The following is a 21,145-nucleotide window of genomic DNA, read 5'->3' as shown; positions in this document are numbered from 1 at the left end:
TTAATTAAAAACACAATTTAACATATTTATTGGAGTTTAGCGTAAAATATAATCTTTTGGATAATCCATAATTGAAGGGAAGCTTTCTAAAGTTTCCTTATCGATGTGATCCAAACGTTGTGGCACTTCACGTGGTGCCCTAATTTGATTTGTTACATTTGCCAAAATTTCCTCAGGAACTTTATCGTCGGCAAACAAATGAAGTCGCTGCATAGTGTGACGACGTTGAAGATTTCCCTTCATTGAATTGTAGACCGCTTTGTTCATGACCATAGTGGGATCTTTATCATGTAATTGCCATGCAAGAGTCCAGCTGGCACCCCCTGGATAGCCAGTGTGATGGAAGTATACACGTTTCACCCATTCATCTCCAGGCAAAGCTATTTCTTTTGTGTTGATAACAATGACATGATCGCCGCAATCATCTGCAAAATGAAGAGAAAATATTAAAGAATTTACAGATAATCTATTGTTATTTACCATTCATTAATCTTGTCATTATTTTATTTTTTATTTTCAATACATAATCATATGCAACACTATTTTCAAAAATATTTCTTATAAATAAACTTAAGAGGATTTAGAATAGCACTTACTCATTGGATGGTAGATTGGTTTTTGCAGGCCTTGTAAGTGTCTGGAAATCAATTTGGCTGAATCGAATGGATTTTGCCAAGTGCAATCATAAATGTGCCATGTTCTGGCGAATGTAGCCCATTGCTATATGAGATGTAAAAAGAGACTTTTATGAAATTGCTGTTGTCATTTTGTAATTCTATATATCACTTACCTGTACGCGTTTTGCAATAGACATTTTATTGTATATTTAATTGAGGTTTTTTAAAAAAATAATTTATTAAATAACAACTTTCGGCAATTCACACACTTTTCATTGCCGTATTTACTAAAAATGACAGTTCTCGCCAGTGCTGCCAAGTCATAGGCATAAATGTCAAAAAATAGTGTTTAGAAAATAATGAAAAAAAGAATGTGGAAAATTAATTAGTCAATATTCACACCATGAATATAAGTACTTTTGAGTGTTAATAGATGGCGCTGTTGTCATTAAATTTGTATTTTTATTTTACTTCGAATTTATCAGCAACCCCGTAATAAATAAAAAGCACATTGACTACTTTTAGGATGATAAATATGCAATAACCTTGACAATATTTACAACATTATTGTGGTGAATTTCTAAAATTAACTGAATTTTTTATTCACCAAACTGGGATTTTTTTTTTCAATCAATCAATCCAATCAGTCGCTCTAGATGTGCCAAAAGAGGCACTCCCCAGTGAGTTACCTATCCCCACTCTTGTGGAACTTTGCCTTGAATTGTCAGCTTAAGAAATTAGATTCCCTAAACTATCAAACTGTCGCCTATGCTGATGATGTAGCAATGGTAGTTCCAGGGATTCATCACGATATCGCAACTACTGGAGACGTCACTCGAAATACTAAATCGATGGAGCATCGATAGTGGTTTGAGTGTAAATCCTAGCAATACTAAACTTGTACTGTTCTCAATGAAGACTAATGACCTCATTTTATAAAACGCAACGACAAACGTTAAACGAATTTTGTATGGAAAATATTCAAATTTTAAACTCTTTTCCCAGTATTCTTCATACGAATTGCTTACGCTTCCAAACGCTTCGTTTTATAAAATGAGTCCCTAAGATCCCTAATGTATTTTTGTATGGGGCCTCTGTCTGGTGGAAGCCTTTGGATAGGGCCTCTAACCGGAACGTAAAATGGCTAGTCGACACGTTTACTAAACCGATATTTTTCTATGGGGCCTCTGTCTGGTGGAAGGCTTTGGATAGAGCCCCTAACCGTATACTCTTTGAAATGGTGTTGAGAAAGAATTATGGCAACCCTGATAACAGGAGCATTGCGTACTACCGCGACAAAGTCGCTTAAGGTTAAGGGCCAAGCTGGCATTAAACACGGCATTTAGGCTCATCGCATGGAATTATAGATCTTATGGACAGGCTTGCATAATAGGAAGTATTTAAAATCTGCCTGCTTATATTAATTACTACACCCCTAGACCCATTTTCCTGAGGAACTTTGGTTTTTCAATCCCGTCCAGTATGGAATCTGATGATAATGCCTCCTTTGGTTTAATGGGGCTATCCATCTGTCCAAAAAAGGGGATAGAAAGGATGGAGGTGCCTATTCCAGAAATTGGGATAAGAATGTCCTTTATACTCCCAGGCCGAGGTATGTGCACAATAGGGTGGTTTTTCAAAATCGATTTCCGATTTTTATAGATGCTCATGTCTAGAATTGTGTCATTTAGTGTAAAAATCGAACTTTGCCTTCCCGTGCCGAAAGTGTCTCGAAGTTTTAAAAATTACTATTAATTTTTCTCATTTTGACAAGAAATTTGGGAATAACAATTAACATATTTCGAGAAAAAATAAAATAAAAGGTAATTTTTATTTAAAATATATCCGTATTTACTTGTGTTTGAGTTTTTGTCTTCGTAGGATTCCGTTAACCTATTCGCAGGTATGGCCAAAAAAAAAAAAAATATTTTTTTAACGGCTGTTTCGAATCTCCATTTTCAAATTATTAAACAATTTTTTAAACAAATTTCAGAATTTTTTGATCATCACATTGGGATTTATTGAGATCATAATAGAGAATAAAAATATAAAAAATTATGTCAATACCTCCTACAGTTTTCCCTCTAGTTTATACGCACTTATTCGCAAATAAATATATTGAAAGTAGAAAAATTTGCCGTATAAACAGTGAATTTATTTTTTATTTGCAAATAGCTAAACTCACGAAAACAATTCCTGATTAACGACTATTTGCAAATAAGATTTTAAACATTGCCATATTTTTTAATGTTTAGTTTTTCTATCGTTTTTTAAATAATTTGAAAGTAAATTTTTAATTAGGCTTAAGTTCATTTTTATTACAATTTATTTGTAATAATTCAAAGAATATCATTGAATACTAAAATTTTAGACAATTGGCAAATTGGAATGCATTTTATTTTCTACCCTGCCAAGGGCGTCATCAACAATCTTCATTGTCAAGGTCTATTTGTAAATATCATCTATTTCACTTACTATTATTAGGAATTAGAATATGGGAAGCCTAATTCATATTTATATTATTTGTAAATTAGACGAAATTTCAAATATTTTTATTATATATGTATGTGTATTCTTATTATTACAAATTTATCATTTTATTAGTGTTGCTGTAGTCAACCTTTGGTTAACAATTCAGCTATGTATGTTTTTGCGTTTTTGCATTAATTGAATTGTAAGACAAACATGAATTTTTAATTCTTTCATTTTTGCATTTAAAAAAATAAGAATTTTCCGTAACCAAACTGTATAACTCTGTATATACATATGAGTTAGTTAATTTCAAATTATTTTTATTTGCGAATAGGATACGTATAAACGTACAGTGAGCCTCAAAAGTGAGTATACACCAAAAAATATTTGATTTTTTTTAAGATAATGAAAATTCTAAAATTTATTCATCGATTAAAATTTTAATGTTTCGTTTTGTTGGAGATTGAGTTGAATAATAGATTCGGTTGTGAAAAAAGATTTAAGTCGGACTATAATGATTTTCATGATCCTAAAACAATCAAAATATTCGCTGGTGTTTACTCACTTTTTAGGCTGTGTGTAGTAATAGAGACGTAATTGTCAAAAACAGAAAAGTTGAATAACGTACTGAATGGAATAGCGTGGTCTTTTTACAATATCACTGATTTCAGTTAGACTTTTTCCTTCATTTTGTAGATAATAATTATACCCTACACCACCATAGTGGGGAGGGTATTATGCGATTGTGCAGATGTTTATAACGTCCAAAAATATTATCATAAAGTACATATATCTTAAAGTATACTGTAACGTGTATCATCGAAAATCTAAATAAAATGACACAGTGGCAGATGTAGATGAGGACTCATGAATAGGTAGCACGCTTTTACACCGGCCTTATTGCTCGTCGAAAATTAGGGGGGTTCGGTTATTCACTGTCCAATAGCCACAATAATACACTAGTAACAAATTTTATTTTTATGCGTGCTTATTAGATTTTAGACATATGCAAATTACAATGTTAACTCAATCTGATTCAAATTTTAAGTCATTATATCGAATGTTATGACTTTGCAAACTGTTTTAAAATAATGGCCGACAAATGGCGTTTTCGTTACCACGAAGGCTCGGTTTAAGCTTCAAAAGTTGGCGCGAAACGAAGGTTTGCTATTTTGTCCCCAAAAAGGTTAAAACAAGTTTGATAAATACACAGGTAAACGTCAACTACAAGATTCACCAATATGTGTACTAAAAGTATCTCTACATATAGATGGCGTATGCTTAGCAAAATAATAAACTAAGATCGTTAATATGAAAACAGCAAATGCATTTTAAAATCATACAAACAAGAAACAGGCAGATATTTGAAAATTGTAAAACATATGAAAAATACGTGCAAGCATATTACAATACCAATCGACTTAGAATCACTTTCTGAGTCGATTAAACGATGTCCGTCCGACTGGTCGGCTGGCTGTCCATGTAAACCTTGTGCGCAGAGTACAGGTCGCAATTTTGAAGATATTTCGATCAAATTTGGTAGATGTTATTTTTTCGGCCCAAGCCTATTGAAACTGGCTGAAATCGGACCATTGTTTCACCTAGCCCCCATACAAATGTCCTTCCGAAATTGGACTTTATCGGTCATTAATATTTAATTTATATATGCATCTCCACAAATTCCGCTCCAAATAAGTTTTATATATACAAAATTCATGTCACCAAATTTTGTTACGATCGGTCCATAATTAGTCATAGCTCCCACATAGACCCGCTTCCGAAAATCACTTTAACGTGCATAAATCGCTTAAAAATGTTGGTAATCTCACAAAATTCAACATAGTAAACTTTCATATAGACACAAATCGCACGACCTAATTTCATGGTGATCGGTCCATAATTGGTCATAGCCCCCATATAAGGTCCACTTCCGAAAATCACTCAAAAATATAAATTATTGAAATTTTAAAAGAAAAATGTTTTTGCTCTTTTACTTAGTGTAGGGTATTATATGGTCGGGCTTGACCGACCATACTTTCTTACTTGTTTTATTTCTATCCATTAAAATTTGCTTATTTTTGCATTCCCTGACAACAACAAAGCTGGTCCATGCCATTTAAATGTTGGAATTGCTCTGAAAGGAGTATCTACTACATATTAAATGCAATTTATTTTAATATTGGGTGATACTTTTCGTACAATTATTGAAATTATGTAAATTTTTATGTTTTTAATGAAAATTATTGTATTTTTTATGTTGATTTCTAGTTTATAAAATTTTTTTCCATAAATTTAAAAACAACTTTGGAAAAAAATAAATTTTGTTTTCCTAAAAATTTTTATTTTTAAGTATAATTTGGTGAAGTGTATATAAGATTCGGCACAGGCGAATATAGCTCTCTTACATGTCTTAAATAGCCTTATTTGTTTACTTTTCGTGAATTTACATATTACTTATCCTATCTTTTCATATTATCATAATGTTCTAATATTATTCGGCTCTTAGGCATTCGGCGCAGGTATCTGCTAGTTGAATACGACAGCACAATAACCATAGCATGCAGAGTAATATTATTCTAGGACATTTTGAATCATTGTGAAATATTAAAACATTATGACATGAAAGGATACCTTGTGAATTCACTAATTCTTATTGTTTACGTTATGTTAAATTTGTTCTAACATTTTTAATTCGATTCGAAACTCTCCTTTAATAAAAGTCGGAAAATGTCTGTTAATATAGTTTTTTTTATTTTTTTGTTTAAATTTTCAAACATTTTCTATGAATACTAAAAATTAATTTGTTTTCCATTTTCAGAAATGAAGTTAAAAATACAGAGTTTAAGTTTTTTATTTGTTTTATTTTTTACATAACTATGAATATATAAACATTTGTTTTATTTATTTGTATTTTTTTTTTGTTTGTTTTTGTTTTCTTGTAGTACTTATTTACTTAAATCTCTAATTAAATTAATAATAATAATAATAATAGTAATAATAATAATAATAAATCAATTCGAATAACTAAAATTGAAAGGAAATTAGAAAAAGAAAAACAATAATAATTTTATATAATACTATTTTACAATGTTGTTTATTTATTTAATTAATTAATTAATTTGTTTTATAATAATTACTATAAGATTCTTTTGTTTTATTTTAAGTCAAGTTAGTTGTTGTTGTTTAATGTTTTTATAATTATATTTTTATATATAATACACAATTAGTTTTTTTTTTCTTATAATGAATACGACGATATAGTACATATGTTTGTTTTATGTTTGTTTCTGTTTGGTTTGAATTCATTATAAATATTGTAGAAAAAAATGTTAGGAGATGATTTTAACTTTGGGATTTTCAATAAACAAAAACATTTAAAGTGTTAAACTCAAAACAAAAAATTAAAAAAAAATATTTACATTGAAATATGACGTGTTTTAAAAATACATACATAAATATGTATAGATTTAATAATAAATTTACAAATTGATTTTACTTATGAAAAAAATATTTAACTTTTTAAGTGAGTGAGCATTTTTGTATTCATTTTTAACATTTTTCTTTTTATTTTGCTTGTTTTTATACCAAAATAATAAATATTTTTTGTTTCAAAGTTTGTTAAAACATTTCAGAGTTTGTTCTAGATAAAGGTTTATCTATCGCAAATCCATTTTTTGTGTTCTTTTATTTGTAACAGTTTTGTTTAAAATTTTGAGAGATTTGAATTTTACGTTAACATTTTATTTTCAGAGCATATTGGAATTGCCAACATTTAAAAAAAAACTTTAAAGAAGCCATTTTATTTTAAGAAACTGATTTTAAAACTTCTTCGCTCTGTTTAAACGAAAACTGTTACAAATTAAAATGATAAAACAACAATATTGAAGTCTAAATTTAAATGTCCCTAATTTTTTTTATTTGTTAATATTTTCTTGTTTAACTAATCAACTTTCTTAATTTCCTCTAATATTTCAAATATTAAATTTTTGGTACAATTTTTGAGGTTAGATTTCAAATAGAAATTGAAAATAAACAAATTTCCAATCTCGTTGAAAAGAGAGAGAGATAGAGAGAGGGTGTGTGAGAGAACGAGGATGATTTGCAAAAATGTGTTTGTATTATTAATTGTTGGTTGTATTGCACGGGCCCTGATTTTGACCGCCATTACGCACTCATCAAGTTCACAGCACTCCGGTTGAATTTGTAATGTGGCCTAATGGATGCGTTTGTTGTGATGGTGGTGATGTCGGACCGCCGGTTACTTTTTGTAGCATCTGCAATAACTGCTCCGTGGCCGAAGGCATTTGCATAGGTGCCGAGATACAGGAAATGTCACTATTTCTATGGTGGATACTGCTGCTGTTGTTGTTGTTTATAACGGCAAACCCAAAAGAGCTTGTTGTAGGCGGTGATGATATGGATGTGGTGGCTGACGTTGAGGCCGATAATGCTGCTGATGCACAATTGGAGGAGGAGGAGGAGGTGGATGATGATGGTGTCAACATTAGTTTGGTTTCTGTTTGTGAAGCAACAAAAGAAGCACATTAGTTACTTTTGCATTCGTTTTTCTATGGACTGGCTGGCATACTGTCTTCGCTCTCCAGATAGGTCACATAGGAATCTGTACTGTCCGGATGATGGTGTGAGGTAATTCCTGAGTCCATACTGCCACCGGGTGGCCCGTTCATTTGATGACCTGGTGGTTGCGGGTGTGGTCCCTGTTGATGGGCCTGCAAGGGTGGCATACCATTCATATCATAACCATGCATCTGAAATTGAAGGAAAACAAAATTGAATTTAATATATTGCAAGCATGAACAATGAAATTATATTAAGGATTTGAAGGTCCGCAATTTTATGAGCTTATACCAGATATGTACATAATTTCTATACTTTTTATTTTTAAATTCGACTTATAGCTTGATTAGTTAACAAATTTACATCGTTTCGTAATCAGCTGATTGTCTTTAATTGAAAAATATTTTGAATAAGCGGTATTCCGAAAATCGTGTTATGAAAATGGTGGATATTCCGGAGTTTTTGTTTGATTATTTTTTTTTTAAATTGTTAACAATCCAACGAAAGCCAGACAAAAAGACAAATGTTTTTCCATTTATTAAAAAAATGAGAAAGAAAAATATCCAATAAATTAAAAAATCGGAATGGAAATTGTAAACGGGATCAATTTTTAAAAAGTCTTTAACCGCTCATAAGAACCTGTATGAAACAGATTTATATGATCAGAAGGTGAAGGGTATAAAAACAGTTCTAAAGTATTTTTGTAATAGATTTGAATGGAAGAAAAATTCAATCATTCAATATTTAAATATTTAAAGCTAATTTGTAATGGATTTAAATTTAAGAAAACTTAAATAATTCAATAAGGATTTAATTAAAGAATAAATTTTCTATGGAATGATTTGAATGAATACTTTTGAAATACTAATGAACTAAGTCTATGAATTAATTCGTAATGAATTCATTAAAGGAATGTTTAACATATAAAATGTAATTTGTTTTTGTATATTGAATTAGGAATTAATTCTTTTGAACCTTTGGTGGAGACCTACCTGATTGACTAGTTGTTGAAATGCTGGTGTATGGGTGTTGATGGCACCATTGCTATCGAGATCAGCATGAAGGGCAAAGTCGGACAAAGCTTTCCATGGCGGTTGATATGTTTGCACATCGATGCCCTGCAGGTTCAAAGGAGAATCATGTCTAACCGGTGAACTGGCTATCATAGGTATACCCTGCATAGCACCATAGCCCAGTTTGCGACCCTCCTGCAAAAAGAATAACAGAAACAAAACAAGTTAACAAATTAGTAGCTGCATTGTGCAAACATGCATTGTAATTAATGCAAAACATGTTAATCATTCACTTCCGTTTATTAATAAATATTTATTTTGTTTTCAATTTAAAGTTCATTTACCTTTTCCTGTTGCATTTGCAATTTCATTTGTATGGTTTTCTTTTTATCTTTACAGCGTTTATTTTGAAACCACACTCGTATGACGCGTGGTGAAAGACTTGTCATTTCCACCAGTTGCTCTTTCATGAGCGCATCAGGTCGCGGATTAGCATTATAGCAGGTTCTGTAATTAATGAAAGACAATAATTAGTTTTGTAGAGTAGAGAAAGTTAATACCAAGTGCCTTTGAACTTACCTTAATGTATGTAATTGCTTTTCGTTGAGCACAGTTCTTACTCTGGTTGGTTTACCATCCGATGGTCCCGATGGTCTTTTTTCCCTAATACTTTTATGTGAGCCCGATTCGCTGCCAGAATCTATAAAAAATCAAAAACCAAAAAAATCTACATTTTAATCATGCTGGCTTTTAATCAACTATTTCAATTTTATATCAACAACAGCAGCGGCATCAAAGCGTACGCAAATTTTTATGTACATATCTATGTATGTGCGAAAAATCAATCAATGAATATCTAAAATTATAAATTTTTGTGCATTTTGTGGCTGCTTTAACACCAGGTCGTTCCCATTGTTTTGTACTTATGTGGCATCAACAACACATGTTGATAAATTGTTTTTCCTGACGCCAATATATGGATGGGCACAAAAGCGTTCAGCAGTTTTCCCTGCACTTTCAACAGTCAACTTCAAAGTGAATTCCAACTGTCAGACAAACAAGTGAATATGTATGGTGTTTTTGTTGAAAAACAAAGATCAATTGTTTCGACTCTTCTTTCTGTTGTTTTTTTTTGTTGCTTTTTTGGAGAACTTTAAGTAATTTATGTATTTAAGGGAATAAATATATAATTGTGTTATTTTTATATATAAAATCGGAATATATCTGTTAGGAAACTTTGTTAACTTTACGCTACTCATGCTGGTATTGTGCAAAAAAAAGTCTTTCGTTTTTAATTTTATCTTAGTTTTGTTTCAAAACAATCAAAAAACATTGTTAATTAAGTCTTGTTTCACAAGCTAATTACATGCTGTTATCTAATTGCGGGCTTTTTCCTTTAGTCAATTTTTTATCTACAGATCTTAAAGTAGGAAAAAAAACTGACAAGGGGAAATCAAATACGAGATAAAAAACAAACCAAAAGATTCTTAATTTGTTAACTATGATTGTAATTTATTAAAAAAAAAGCAAAATTGCAAGCAAATCAATCAATTCCGGTTTTTTAAAGGTCGAATCGAAATTATATTGGATATCGGAGAAATCCGTAGTTCAACGTACATCAATTTTAATTCACTTAATATTATTTGCATTCTCTTTGGAATGACCTTAAGGTATTTATAGGCGGCAATACTGAGTATTAACACTTTGCAAATTTAAAATATTATTGAAATCAGTCGGTATTTCAAAAAATCGTTTCGAAAAAACATTTATTGTTTACACGATAGTATTACAAATATTTTATTTCTTTGTTGATTGATATTTTTCTGAAAATTTTATTTTTATTTTATATTTTCTTGTCATTTTTATTTGCCTTATTTGTTTTTATAAATACATACCCGATACATATGAAAATAAAAAGTTTTTGAATTGTTTTAAACAAATTTTCAATAAATTTCGACCGTAAATCAAAAAAAATCATTTGTATTTTTTGAAAATCTAATACAAATTTTGTTTAGACGATGAAATTGTATTATGATACTTGAGTTTTTGACAAATATTAATACTCAGTATTGCCGTCTATAAATACCTTTAGAAATATGTACCTATAAAAATATTTCCAAAAATCGGGTTTATACTAATATTTCGCATTTTATAGATGAATTTTGCTGATTTTCAACACCGTATATCTGATATATTGGTATAAGTTCGGTGTCCGTAGATATCTGGGGCCTTCGGAATTATATACAATGAAAGGAGAGAGAAATGTCAATAAAAAAATCCAACAAAACAACTCTCAAATGGCATGACTTGAGGTCGAATGAGATTCGATTGTCGAAAATCAATTTCGGTTGAGGGAGTGTTGTTCTTTGGCCAGCTTTTTATGCTGTTGTAAAAGCAAGGATATGTTTTGTTTTAACAAAAGTGATCAGTACAATTTGTAATGAATTTTTAAAGATACCTCATCTCAGTTATTGCTGGAAAAAATGGATGAATATTGCTTATTTCAACAAGACAATGCCGCAATTCACGTTTCACATAACATTCCTCAGTTGAACTATCCGGCTTGCAGACTGGAGAATTAGTAAGGGTACATGACCCATAAATTTTACCCAAATAATGCCCAGAATCAAAGCATAAAGGCAATGACAAAATTGAAAATGATAATTAAACAAAAATGGCAGGAAATTGATCTGAACTTTCTCAAAAAAGTAGGAAAATCAATGCTGGACCGTACTTTTTTAATAATACAACTAGAGCAGGCGCGGATCCAGAGGGGGAAATTTCCTATTTCACCCCCCCAAAACCGAAAAGTTTTCATATAAAAAAAGGAATAAAAAGGAAAATGTAGAACATATTTTAATTCTTAACCCCCCCCCCCAAATGGTTGACCTGGATCCGCGCCTGAACTAGAGTGTTTATTTAATGGAAATTTAGCATTCTTTATGCAATTATTTTGTATGTTTTACGAAATGTTGTCAAATGCTACAATTTTCTATAAAATAAATCAATATTTTTAAAAATGGTATCTCGTAATCGAAATAAATTTCGAGCGTTCGAGTAAAAACTCGATCGAGCACAATCATTTTAATTTTCTATACATTTGATTGGACATCGTATAAGAGAATACCAAAAATAAAAAAACTCACACGTTCGAATAAGTATTCAATAGTGTTCGACTGCGGTAATTAGCCCCCAGATCTTGTTTGCATTCCTAGAGGCAGGATTATCGTTTGTGGTTTTCTGATAGTGAATGGATATTGAATAGATTTAATTTCAATTTAATAAAGATAATATAAATTAATGCACTAATACGAGTAAAGTTTCTATTTCACAATAAAATGTTCTAAATTGTTAACATTCAAAACAACTACATAGTACATATTTGTTTGTTTCTATTTTTGTTAAGAAAAAACTTTAAAGACATTGCCGCCTTTTTATTATCATGACAATATTATGCCGCCATATTTTGTCAAAGACAGTCGTCAAGTCAACACAGTATATTTGTAGTAAATTTCAATAGTTTAACAAATAAATACAGATTGAAAATCAAATACAACAACTTTTTTTATCATGTCTAGATGGCAACGTAGAAACATGCATCAATAAATAGTAAATACAACAAAACATTGTATATGAACATCCATCCATACAAACAAACATTTGTGTTTTAACATCAATCTATCATTGATTTGATCAAATGATTGATTGATTTTTCTCATCATATTTTGTGTGTGTTCGTAAGAAGATTGTTGTATATTTGGCGTGATCTGATCAGTCAGTTCCTTTTTGTGACGTTGATCACGCGTCATATAATACCTATTGTTGTTATTGTTGGTGTGTATGTATGTATGTAAAAACTGAATTTCTCAAGAAGTTGTTGTTGCTGTTTTTTTTTTTTGGTTAAAAAATAAAGATACACGCTTGAATGCAATAACCAAACATTTGTTGTATGACTGTGGAATATGATTGTTGATTTTACGCTTTTTGTAGTTTTTGTATTTATATTTGAACATTGAAGTCGGCTGTCTTTATTTTTTAATATTTTGTTCATCATCATCGTCATTTGTTGTGCTAATAATGATCATCATCATCATCATTTGAATATTAAGAATGAAATGGTGCTGTGCTTGAGCTGTTAGATTATTGGCAAATATTATTCAGTTTGTTTACGAGAAAAAAGACTTAAATAAATAAAAAATTATAATAATTTGCAAAGTCACTAACATATATTGCAGCTTGTAAGGATTTGGATATTAACATTTTTTCATTTAGTTGGTGACAACAACAATAATTAACATATGGCAACATGAAATGTCTGTAGCAGTGATGCCAAATTAGTTTTAAATTAAATAAAAATTTAATTTGAATAAAAAATAAAGTGTTAAATTCAATAGGCTAAATATTTTTCATTACAAAATGTAAATCCATAGCAAATAATCTATAGAATTTTTTATTAGAAATAGGGTTTAAACAATTCGACTAGGATTTCGGTTTTTTCTCAAGTCTGCCAATCTGTCTGTGATGTGCTGTTTGTTCTATCTTCTCGTATCTGTCATATTTAACATTTTGCAATAAATACATGCTAAGTTTGTCGGTATTGTTTTTATTTTTTAATTCCCCCCCCCATCCAAAAAAACCATATTCGACCATGGTTTTGTTTCTAGTTGTGGCTGCTCTAAACACCTTCGCTGTCATTTGATGTTGTTGTTGTTGCTACGTTTGTTGGTGATGGCAGGCAATGGTGATGATGACGATGGTGATAGAGATAGAGATACAAACAAATAGATTATGTCCGCGATATGGTGTGACATTTGTTGTGCGACATATGCAGCACAATATGTCACAGTTAAGGAAAAAACAAACACAATCTTTATTTGTTGCTCTTGTTACTGATGTTGTTGTTACTATTATTATTTGTTGCTAGTTTGTATTATTATCGATTGTTTATTTTTTTTTTTTTATTTTTTTTGTCTTGTTTCTGCTTTTGTTTTATCAATTTTATGTTTAGTTGTTACGAGTACAAAGCTTCGGCTTGTTTTGTTTGTAGTAAAATGTTTTCGCTTTTTTTTCGTAATTTTTTCTAAGAATTTTTCGCATGTGTTTAAAAAAAACATAGTTTTTCATATGTTACAGCTTTAGATAGCGATAAAAGGACGGAAATTATGGGCATATGTACAGATATGTATTTAAAAACATAGATACATATATATGTAGTTGGCAGAAATTGTTACATATTTCATAGGGTTTAACAGAGGGCTTTATTTAGTTAGAAATTGTGAAAGAAATTCGATCAGCGGAATATAGTTTTGGGAAATTTTATTGATTTTCTTGACTTGATCGATAAACTATAAAAGTGCAGAAAGACAACATTGATTAAAACTACTCCAAGACAAGATAATTTAATAGCAAAAGTGTTTAAGAAATTCCCAAGTTCGAAATTACCGATCGACTCGAAATAACTCAGTTGATTAAAAGATGTCCGTCCATCTGGCTGGCTGGCCATGTAAACCTTGTGCGAAACGTACAGATCGCAATTTTGAAGATATTTTTTGGAAAAATTTGGTACATACCTTTGTTTCACAGGGACGAAGCCTATTGGAACTGGCTGAAATCAGTCTATTATTTCACCTAGCCCCCATACAAATGTCCTCCCGAAATTGGACTATATCGGTCATAACTGTTTAATTTATATAATGCAAATAATTTCGATCCCATAAGTTCTACATATACTGAATTCATGTCATCAAATTTTATGATGATCGGAAGCTTTTCTTATATTTTACGAATAAATTTACCTAAAAGGTAACTTTACATTAATTTCAAATCAATATCTACGGGTAAAAATTACCAAATATTTTTACTCCATAAGTAACTAAGCCCTGATAGATATATATTTGTTGAAATTACGGGCATATGTCAGAGCTTAAATGAATATTAGAACAAAATTTACTCGTTTAGGAATTTTGAGAGTTGAACAAATATATCAAGATCAACATACAATCAAATATAGTGTTACGTATTTACCTTTTAAAAAAGTGGTTTATTTCAACATACAATCAAATATAGGGTTACATTTTTACCATTTAAAAAAGTGGTTTATTTCTTTTAAATAAACCGAATACTTTTGATTGTAAATTAATTAAGCAGGTCAAAACTCGTATATTCGAATTCTAAAGCTTTCGAGGTTAATGTAAGTTGCTTAAGTAATTCAGTATTTTTGAAAACATGAAGTTTAGAAGTATAAAATTGTAACAACTCTTTATTTATTTAAAATGTACAACAACAGAATGAAATAGTCTCTCAGTGTTTTTATACACGTTTATAAATTCGCAAAAATACACACACTTTATAATGTACAAGTATACACTGGCAATGCAGTTGATATCTTTACTTAACGATGCTTCAAATTAAACTTACTTTACATACGCAATTTATATACCATCTAGAAAGCTCTATTTCTACAATGATCTTCAAACTAGAATATTCGAATTCTAGAGCTTTCGATGTTATTCATTAATCATTTAGTGTTGCCATACTTGCAAACAATGCTCAACTCAAAGCTTTTATTCAATGTTGTCTGTTCAACAGCAATGTTTATGTTTGGGAAGCACTGCTGTTTGAGAGGCATTATGCAAGTTTAAACAAGCCGTTAAAATCGTTATATTTGAATTCAAGTACAATTTCGTAACAATAGCAAAGTTCTGAGTAAATGACTGGCATCACTCTTATTAAGTGTTGCCAATATTTGCTTACTACAAAACAACTTTTTAAACTTCCCTAAAATACAAAACATACATTACGCTGTTGTTGATATAAGAACTGAAGTAATAATAGCTACATATTTGTATAACAATTATGTAAGCATTAATTATAGACTCACCTGACATTGAACCCAATTCGCTGGAATGATTATTATTACTAAGACTTGAATGATTGTTATTATTACTACAGCTATTGTTATTGTTGCTCTCTATAGAGGATGAAGTTAAACTACTTTGGGAGGATTTTTCTAATACATCATGATCTTCTTTGCAATATAAAATGCCACCATCTCTTAACGCAAATTCATCACCTGTAATCAATTCGATCAAAAATAAAACAAAGATCAGTAAAAACATATTTACAAAAAAGATTATGTAATTTTAACAATGTAAATAATAATCGTTTAAATACCTGGCAGTAATTGTCTCGCACATGCTGAACAGCGAAAACATTCTATATGGAATATTTTCGTTTTAGCACGCATCACAAAGTCATTTTTACTAAAGGAATTACCGCATTTATCACATTTAGTACCAAATAATCTGTAACAAGAATAAAATAAACAAATAAATAAATAATTTTACATAAGTTATCAAAGGTAAATAAATACTTGGCAGTAAGTAGTTCATACATATGTTGTAAAACATTTCAAGTTCAATAAGAAGTTTTTTTTTTTTTCAAATACATACATTAAGTATAAATATTTAATTTTTGCAGAGGTTTTTGATTTATTTGCTTTTTTTCTCTCTCGCATTGTTTATTAAATAAACATTTTATACATTATACATTATGTAAATAAATATTTTTTATTAGCTTATTGTTATTGTGATTTTATTACTACTATACACTATCAATCATAAAATAAAGTGTTAATTTATTAGTTTTATTTTATGGTTAAGATGTTAATAAAATGTTTAAACATTTACATAGAAAATATATACAAAATAATATTTGCTGGCTGACTGACTAGCTGTGGGGTTGTTTGTATGGCTACACCTGTAGTTGTTTGTTACTTTTAACTAGAAATTTCAACAAAAAACTTTATTTTTTACTGTTTGTTTAAACAATTTATAGTTTTGTTGTATGTAGTTTGAAAAACATCTTGTTAAATATTGGTTTTGATTTCAATATGTTTTAGGAAGTTAAAACTAAACAGGAAGTAAATGAGAATAAAATTGGCAAATTTGTAAGAAACAAGTAAGAGAGCTATATTCGGCTGTGCCGAATCTTATATACGCTTCACCAAATTATACTTAAAAATACAAATTTTAAATATTTTTAGGTAAACAAATTTTTTTTTCCAAAGTTGTTTTTTCATTTTTTGGAAAATTTTTTTCGTATTGTTATTTTAATTTCCCTTTTTTTAGATTTCAAAAATTAAAATTTTTTTAAATTTGAAAAACCTTTTTTTTGGTGAAAAAAAATCGGGTTCGATTTTGAACCATTGTAGGTCCAACTTACTATGATCTTATATACGTCGTTGCAAAGGTCTTTGAAATATCTATCATTAGATATCAATATTGACTATATTAATGACTTATTAATCCAGATATATGTCAAAAATAGGTAAAAAATCTAGGTTGTCATGGTTTTTTCCTCATATCTAAGCCATTTGTGGGTCGATTTTGCTGATTTTAAATAGGAAACTTCTCGAAAGCATGTCTGACAGAATTATTGAAGATTTAGATCCCGAAGATATCTGCGGTCTTCAGAAAATTGATTTCAACAGACAGATGGACAGATAGACAGACGAACATGGCTTAATCGACTGCGCTATCTATAAGGATCCAGAATATATATACTTTACGGAATGACAAACTTATATATACCCTTCTCACGAAGGTGAAGTGTATAAAAATTAGTGTATGTAGCTAAAAGCGACTTTAGACGATCACATTTTAGAATCACTTTTGAGACAGTATCATATTAAAGTGTTAAAGCTTTAAGAGGACAAAATTTTATGTTTATATGAGATACGGATGGCTCTCTTAATTTATTGAAACTTTTCAAAAAAAGATTCTACAAGCGAATTGGATTTTCCCACAAGTGTATCGTAAATTGTGATCGTGTAAAGGCAGCTTTAACTGCGAGAAAAACGGCCATTGTTCAGAATAAATAAAGTTGCCAGCTAAAGTTTGTTTATGTTAGAGTACTACTGACAGTCCCATTTTCTCAATATCTAGTTATTTTTTATGGTGGACATGACACAACAATATAAGGTACACTCATTAGAAAATAAATTCTCAATTATACAATTCTTGCAACTTCAAACAAAAGAAAATATGAAAAAAATTCAAAATCAAAGTTTGACGTTATAGGGCTAAATATTGAAAACTCTCACTGGTGATTCTACCTTCTACAATTATTGTATCATTATCGTGACGTTATACTGATGGTTCTCATACAAAAATTATATTAATTGGAAGTATATCGTTACGAAAAACGATAACTAGAGATTGAGAAAATGGGGTAAAAAATGCAGGCAGCTTTAACTGTAAAGGTAAGGTCACACACGGCAAATATTTGCCCAAAAAAGCGTAACCACTTTTTTTAGCACAAATTTGTTTGACGTGTTTACTCTTACAAGTGTTTTGTAAGATCAAACAGCATCAAATAAAATAAAACTATTTTTTTGTTTTGAATCATCCTAAGTAAAATAAGTTTTTGAAATAAATAAAGTATTTTATTTAGTGGTTACGTCTTTTTCGTCAAATATTGGTCATGTGTGACCCTACCTTAAGACAAATGGCTATTGTTCAGGATAAATAAAGTTGCCAGCTCGAGACTTTTATGTTAGAGTACTACTGACAGAGTTATAATAAAATTGTTGCTGATAGATATTTGTTTGCTTGACCAAAATTATGTTAATTTTTTTTTTTTTTTTATAATATAAAGATTTATTTTAATAAATTTTTTAAAATTGTTGTCAAGATCTAATATTTATTTTCGTCCCCCTTTCCCAAATCTAGAACACACGTGCAAATCTAAATAACAATAAGAAAAACGAAATCATTTATTTACATAAATAATTAAATACTTTTTTATAGCTGGCTAATATTTGTCCAATAAAAAAAAATGTATGTCTGTATATTATTTTTATTTGTATTTAAAGCAAATTTGTTATTACAACGAAAACGAAACAAAGTGTTGCTTATTTAAGTAGTTACTACAACTAAACTAATTTGTTAAATAAACACACAGCATGTATATGCAAAAAGAAAAAAGTCTCATGACTGATGGATGATACTTTTTTTCCAGCTACAGTATTTTTTTTATGAGTTTTTTTTGGTTGCGAGTTTTGTGCTTCATACCAGCCAGCCAACACAAGTGTGGGTTGATTGTTTTTGTGGTGATTTCGTTGGCAAACTTAAAAAAAATTTTAACTGCAAAAATGCGTGGTTTGTTATGAAAAATGCATGTGTCTAAAAATTATCATGTTCTATGCAGAATGCAAAATGCACAATGCACACCATCAACAGCAGTGATATTTAGTAACAGAAAGTTTTTCAATTTTCAAAAAAGTTTTCATTTTGTTCTTTTGTTATTCATACCAACTTACCTAACATAATCGCGTTTGCAGTATGTCTTGCCATCACGCACAAAACACGTACAACTTTCATCTAAAAATTGCCGACATTCTTGGCATTTAAGACAGGCTGCATGCCATTCTAAATCGGGTGCTACACGCAGGATATACTGATCATGAATTTGCCCACCACAACCCACACATAAGGATAGACGTTGTTTTTCTGCAAAAGACAAGAAAGAAACAAAATAAAGAAAATTAATAAAATTGTTATTTACATATATTAACAGCAGAATTATGTAAATATGTACATATGTATTATATATTTTATTATATTTATAATAATTATATTATTAATTTTAGGTACATGATGTAAAAATCTTGACAGGACATGTCAACAAAAATCAGCATGTTTTCAAAAATACTGAATTACTTAAGCAACTTACATTAACATCGAAAGCTTTAGAATTCGTATATGCGACCTGCTTAAACTGCTTTTATTTGCAATCAAAAGTATCCGGTTTATTTAAAGGAAATAAACCACGTTTTTAAAAGGTAAAAAAAAACAATATTTTCAAATCAATATTTAACAAAGTTTTTACAAAAAAATAGATTGGGAACGTAATTGAATTCATTGAAATTCTTATTATTTTAAAATTCTTTTGTTAATCTTTTTTGTTACAATTAAGGCATTATTTTAATTCAAAATCAATTTTTAAATTTATTACAAGTTTATAAAACAAATTTTGTACGGAAATTATGTTTTATAATATTAAAATTGGATTATGAATATACATATTAATACTTAGTGTTGAGCAACATGTTAATTAATAAATGTTTAGCAACATGTTGCTGATTTCTAGTATATTTTTTTTAAATTCACATTTTTTTTAATTGTCTTCTATTTAAAGTAACTTTCAACCAAAAATAAACTTTTTTGCAACAAACAAGGTAAAAAAATATGTTTCTGTTTTTTTTTTTGTAAAATTTTTGAACAGAAACAAAAAAAAAAAACTCAAGAATCATGTTCATGTTCTTGAACAACTTTTTAAACAACATAGTGTAAAGAACACCATTGAAAAAGTTTGTTTTTTGGGGGGGATTTTGCTGTCGTTATTTCTTTCATCTGGTTTTCCAACGTTTTTAGTCAAGTATATTTTTAGGGTGAACCAAAAAAGAGACTGCAAAAAAAAACCTGACATAAAAAATGCGAAAACTTTTCAGTTCTTGTTTTTTTTTTTTTATTCTCATCTATAAAAACAAACTTTGACGTATTTAGTGATGCTTAAAAAACGTTTTGCTTGGTAAAATTTTTTTTAGTTGGGCTCTGCACACAGTTTTGAATTTTTTTCAGTTTTTTTTGTTTTGATCAAATCTTACGAGTACTGGCGAGTATTTGAAATTGCAAGTGTATAAAGTAAATAATACAGCAAACTAGAGTATGTAGTATAATCATCAATCTCTTTACTATGAACATTCATACATACATACATGTATATTTATATACATATCTACACAAATACGTATCTTTAGCATCATCATCATCATCAACATTTTGGTGTAGATATCATGAATTATTTATAAAGGCGGAGCAGACAAGATTATATGTATGTACTAACGTACATTTATATAGATGAATACTCATGTATATATACATTTGGTTTGAATCCATACATACTTACATATAAAAGAACAAAAAAAAAAGATAAATATTTTGTATATATACAAGTACTACATACAACATTCAACATTATTTTGTATCTTTTGGATGTGATGATGTTGTGTTGTTGGTTGGTAGTCGTGGCTATTAAATGTTAAAGCTTTAAGCCTGCTGGTTTTTTGTTCTGTATATAGTAAGTTTGTGTGTTTTTTTTATCTGTTGGCCTCCATTGCTTTATAGTCAGTCGCAGAAGAACATGATGGCTACGTTTAATAAGATAGAAGAAAATAAAGAACATTTATACAAGATACAGATACATACAAATGGTTAGAAGAGATACAGAAGTTAAGAAGGTTTATTTTTCATCATCGTTGTTGATGTTGTTGTTGTTTTTGTTTACGTTTTACTTATTTATTTGTTCATAATGAAGTTCTTGTATTTTTATACCCTTCAGCTTCGTGAGAAGGGTATATATAAGTTTGTCATTCCGTTTGTAATTTCTACATTTTTCATTTCC

At 29.5% G+C, this 21,145-nt stretch overlaps 2 protein-coding genes across 2 annotated transcripts in view; both read right to left on the bottom strand.

Annotated features, from left to right (window-relative positions):
- mRpL13 (mitochondrial ribosomal protein L13) lies at nt 1-917 on the bottom strand. Its single transcript, XM_065499328.1, has 3 exons — nt 791-917; nt 597-720; nt 1-425 (listed from the first exon to the last, which is right to left on the bottom strand). The coding sequence occupies exons 1-3, from the start codon at nt 812-814 to the stop codon at nt 37-39; spliced, it is 537 nt and encodes a 178-aa protein (XP_065355400.1). The 5' UTR covers nt 815-917; the 3' UTR covers nt 1-36.
- Nucleotides 918-6,870: 5,953 nt separating this feature from the next.
- tup (LIM1_Isl and LIM2_Isl domain-containing protein tup) overlaps nt 6,871-21,145 on the bottom strand; it is a 53,708-nt gene continuing 39,433 nt past the window's right edge. The window contains exons 2-9 of the mRNA XM_065500996.1: nt 19,002-19,191; nt 15,854-15,984; nt 15,561-15,752; nt 9,260-9,380; nt 9,025-9,187; nt 8,660-8,875; nt 7,678-7,858; nt 6,871-7,605 (exon numbers count right to left, since the gene is read on the bottom strand). Of these exons, the coding sequence (XP_065357068.1) occupies nt 7,271-7,605; nt 7,678-7,858; nt 8,660-8,875; nt 9,025-9,187; nt 9,260-9,380; nt 15,561-15,752; nt 15,854-15,984; nt 19,002-19,191 (1,529 nt within the window). The 3' untranslated portion in view covers nt 6,871-7,270. The remainder of the gene's footprint in view (nt 7,606-7,677; nt 7,859-8,659; nt 8,876-9,024; nt 9,188-9,259; nt 9,381-15,560; nt 15,753-15,853; nt 15,985-19,001; nt 19,192-21,145) is intronic.

This window comes from Calliphora vicina, chromosome 2 (genome assembly GCF_958450345.1).
Source record: "Calliphora vicina chromosome 2, idCalVici1.1, whole genome shotgun sequence".
Taxonomy (NCBI): domain Eukaryota; kingdom Metazoa; phylum Arthropoda; class Insecta; order Diptera; family Calliphoridae; genus Calliphora; species Calliphora vicina.
This window is presented reverse-complemented; position numbering and strand designations above follow the sequence as displayed.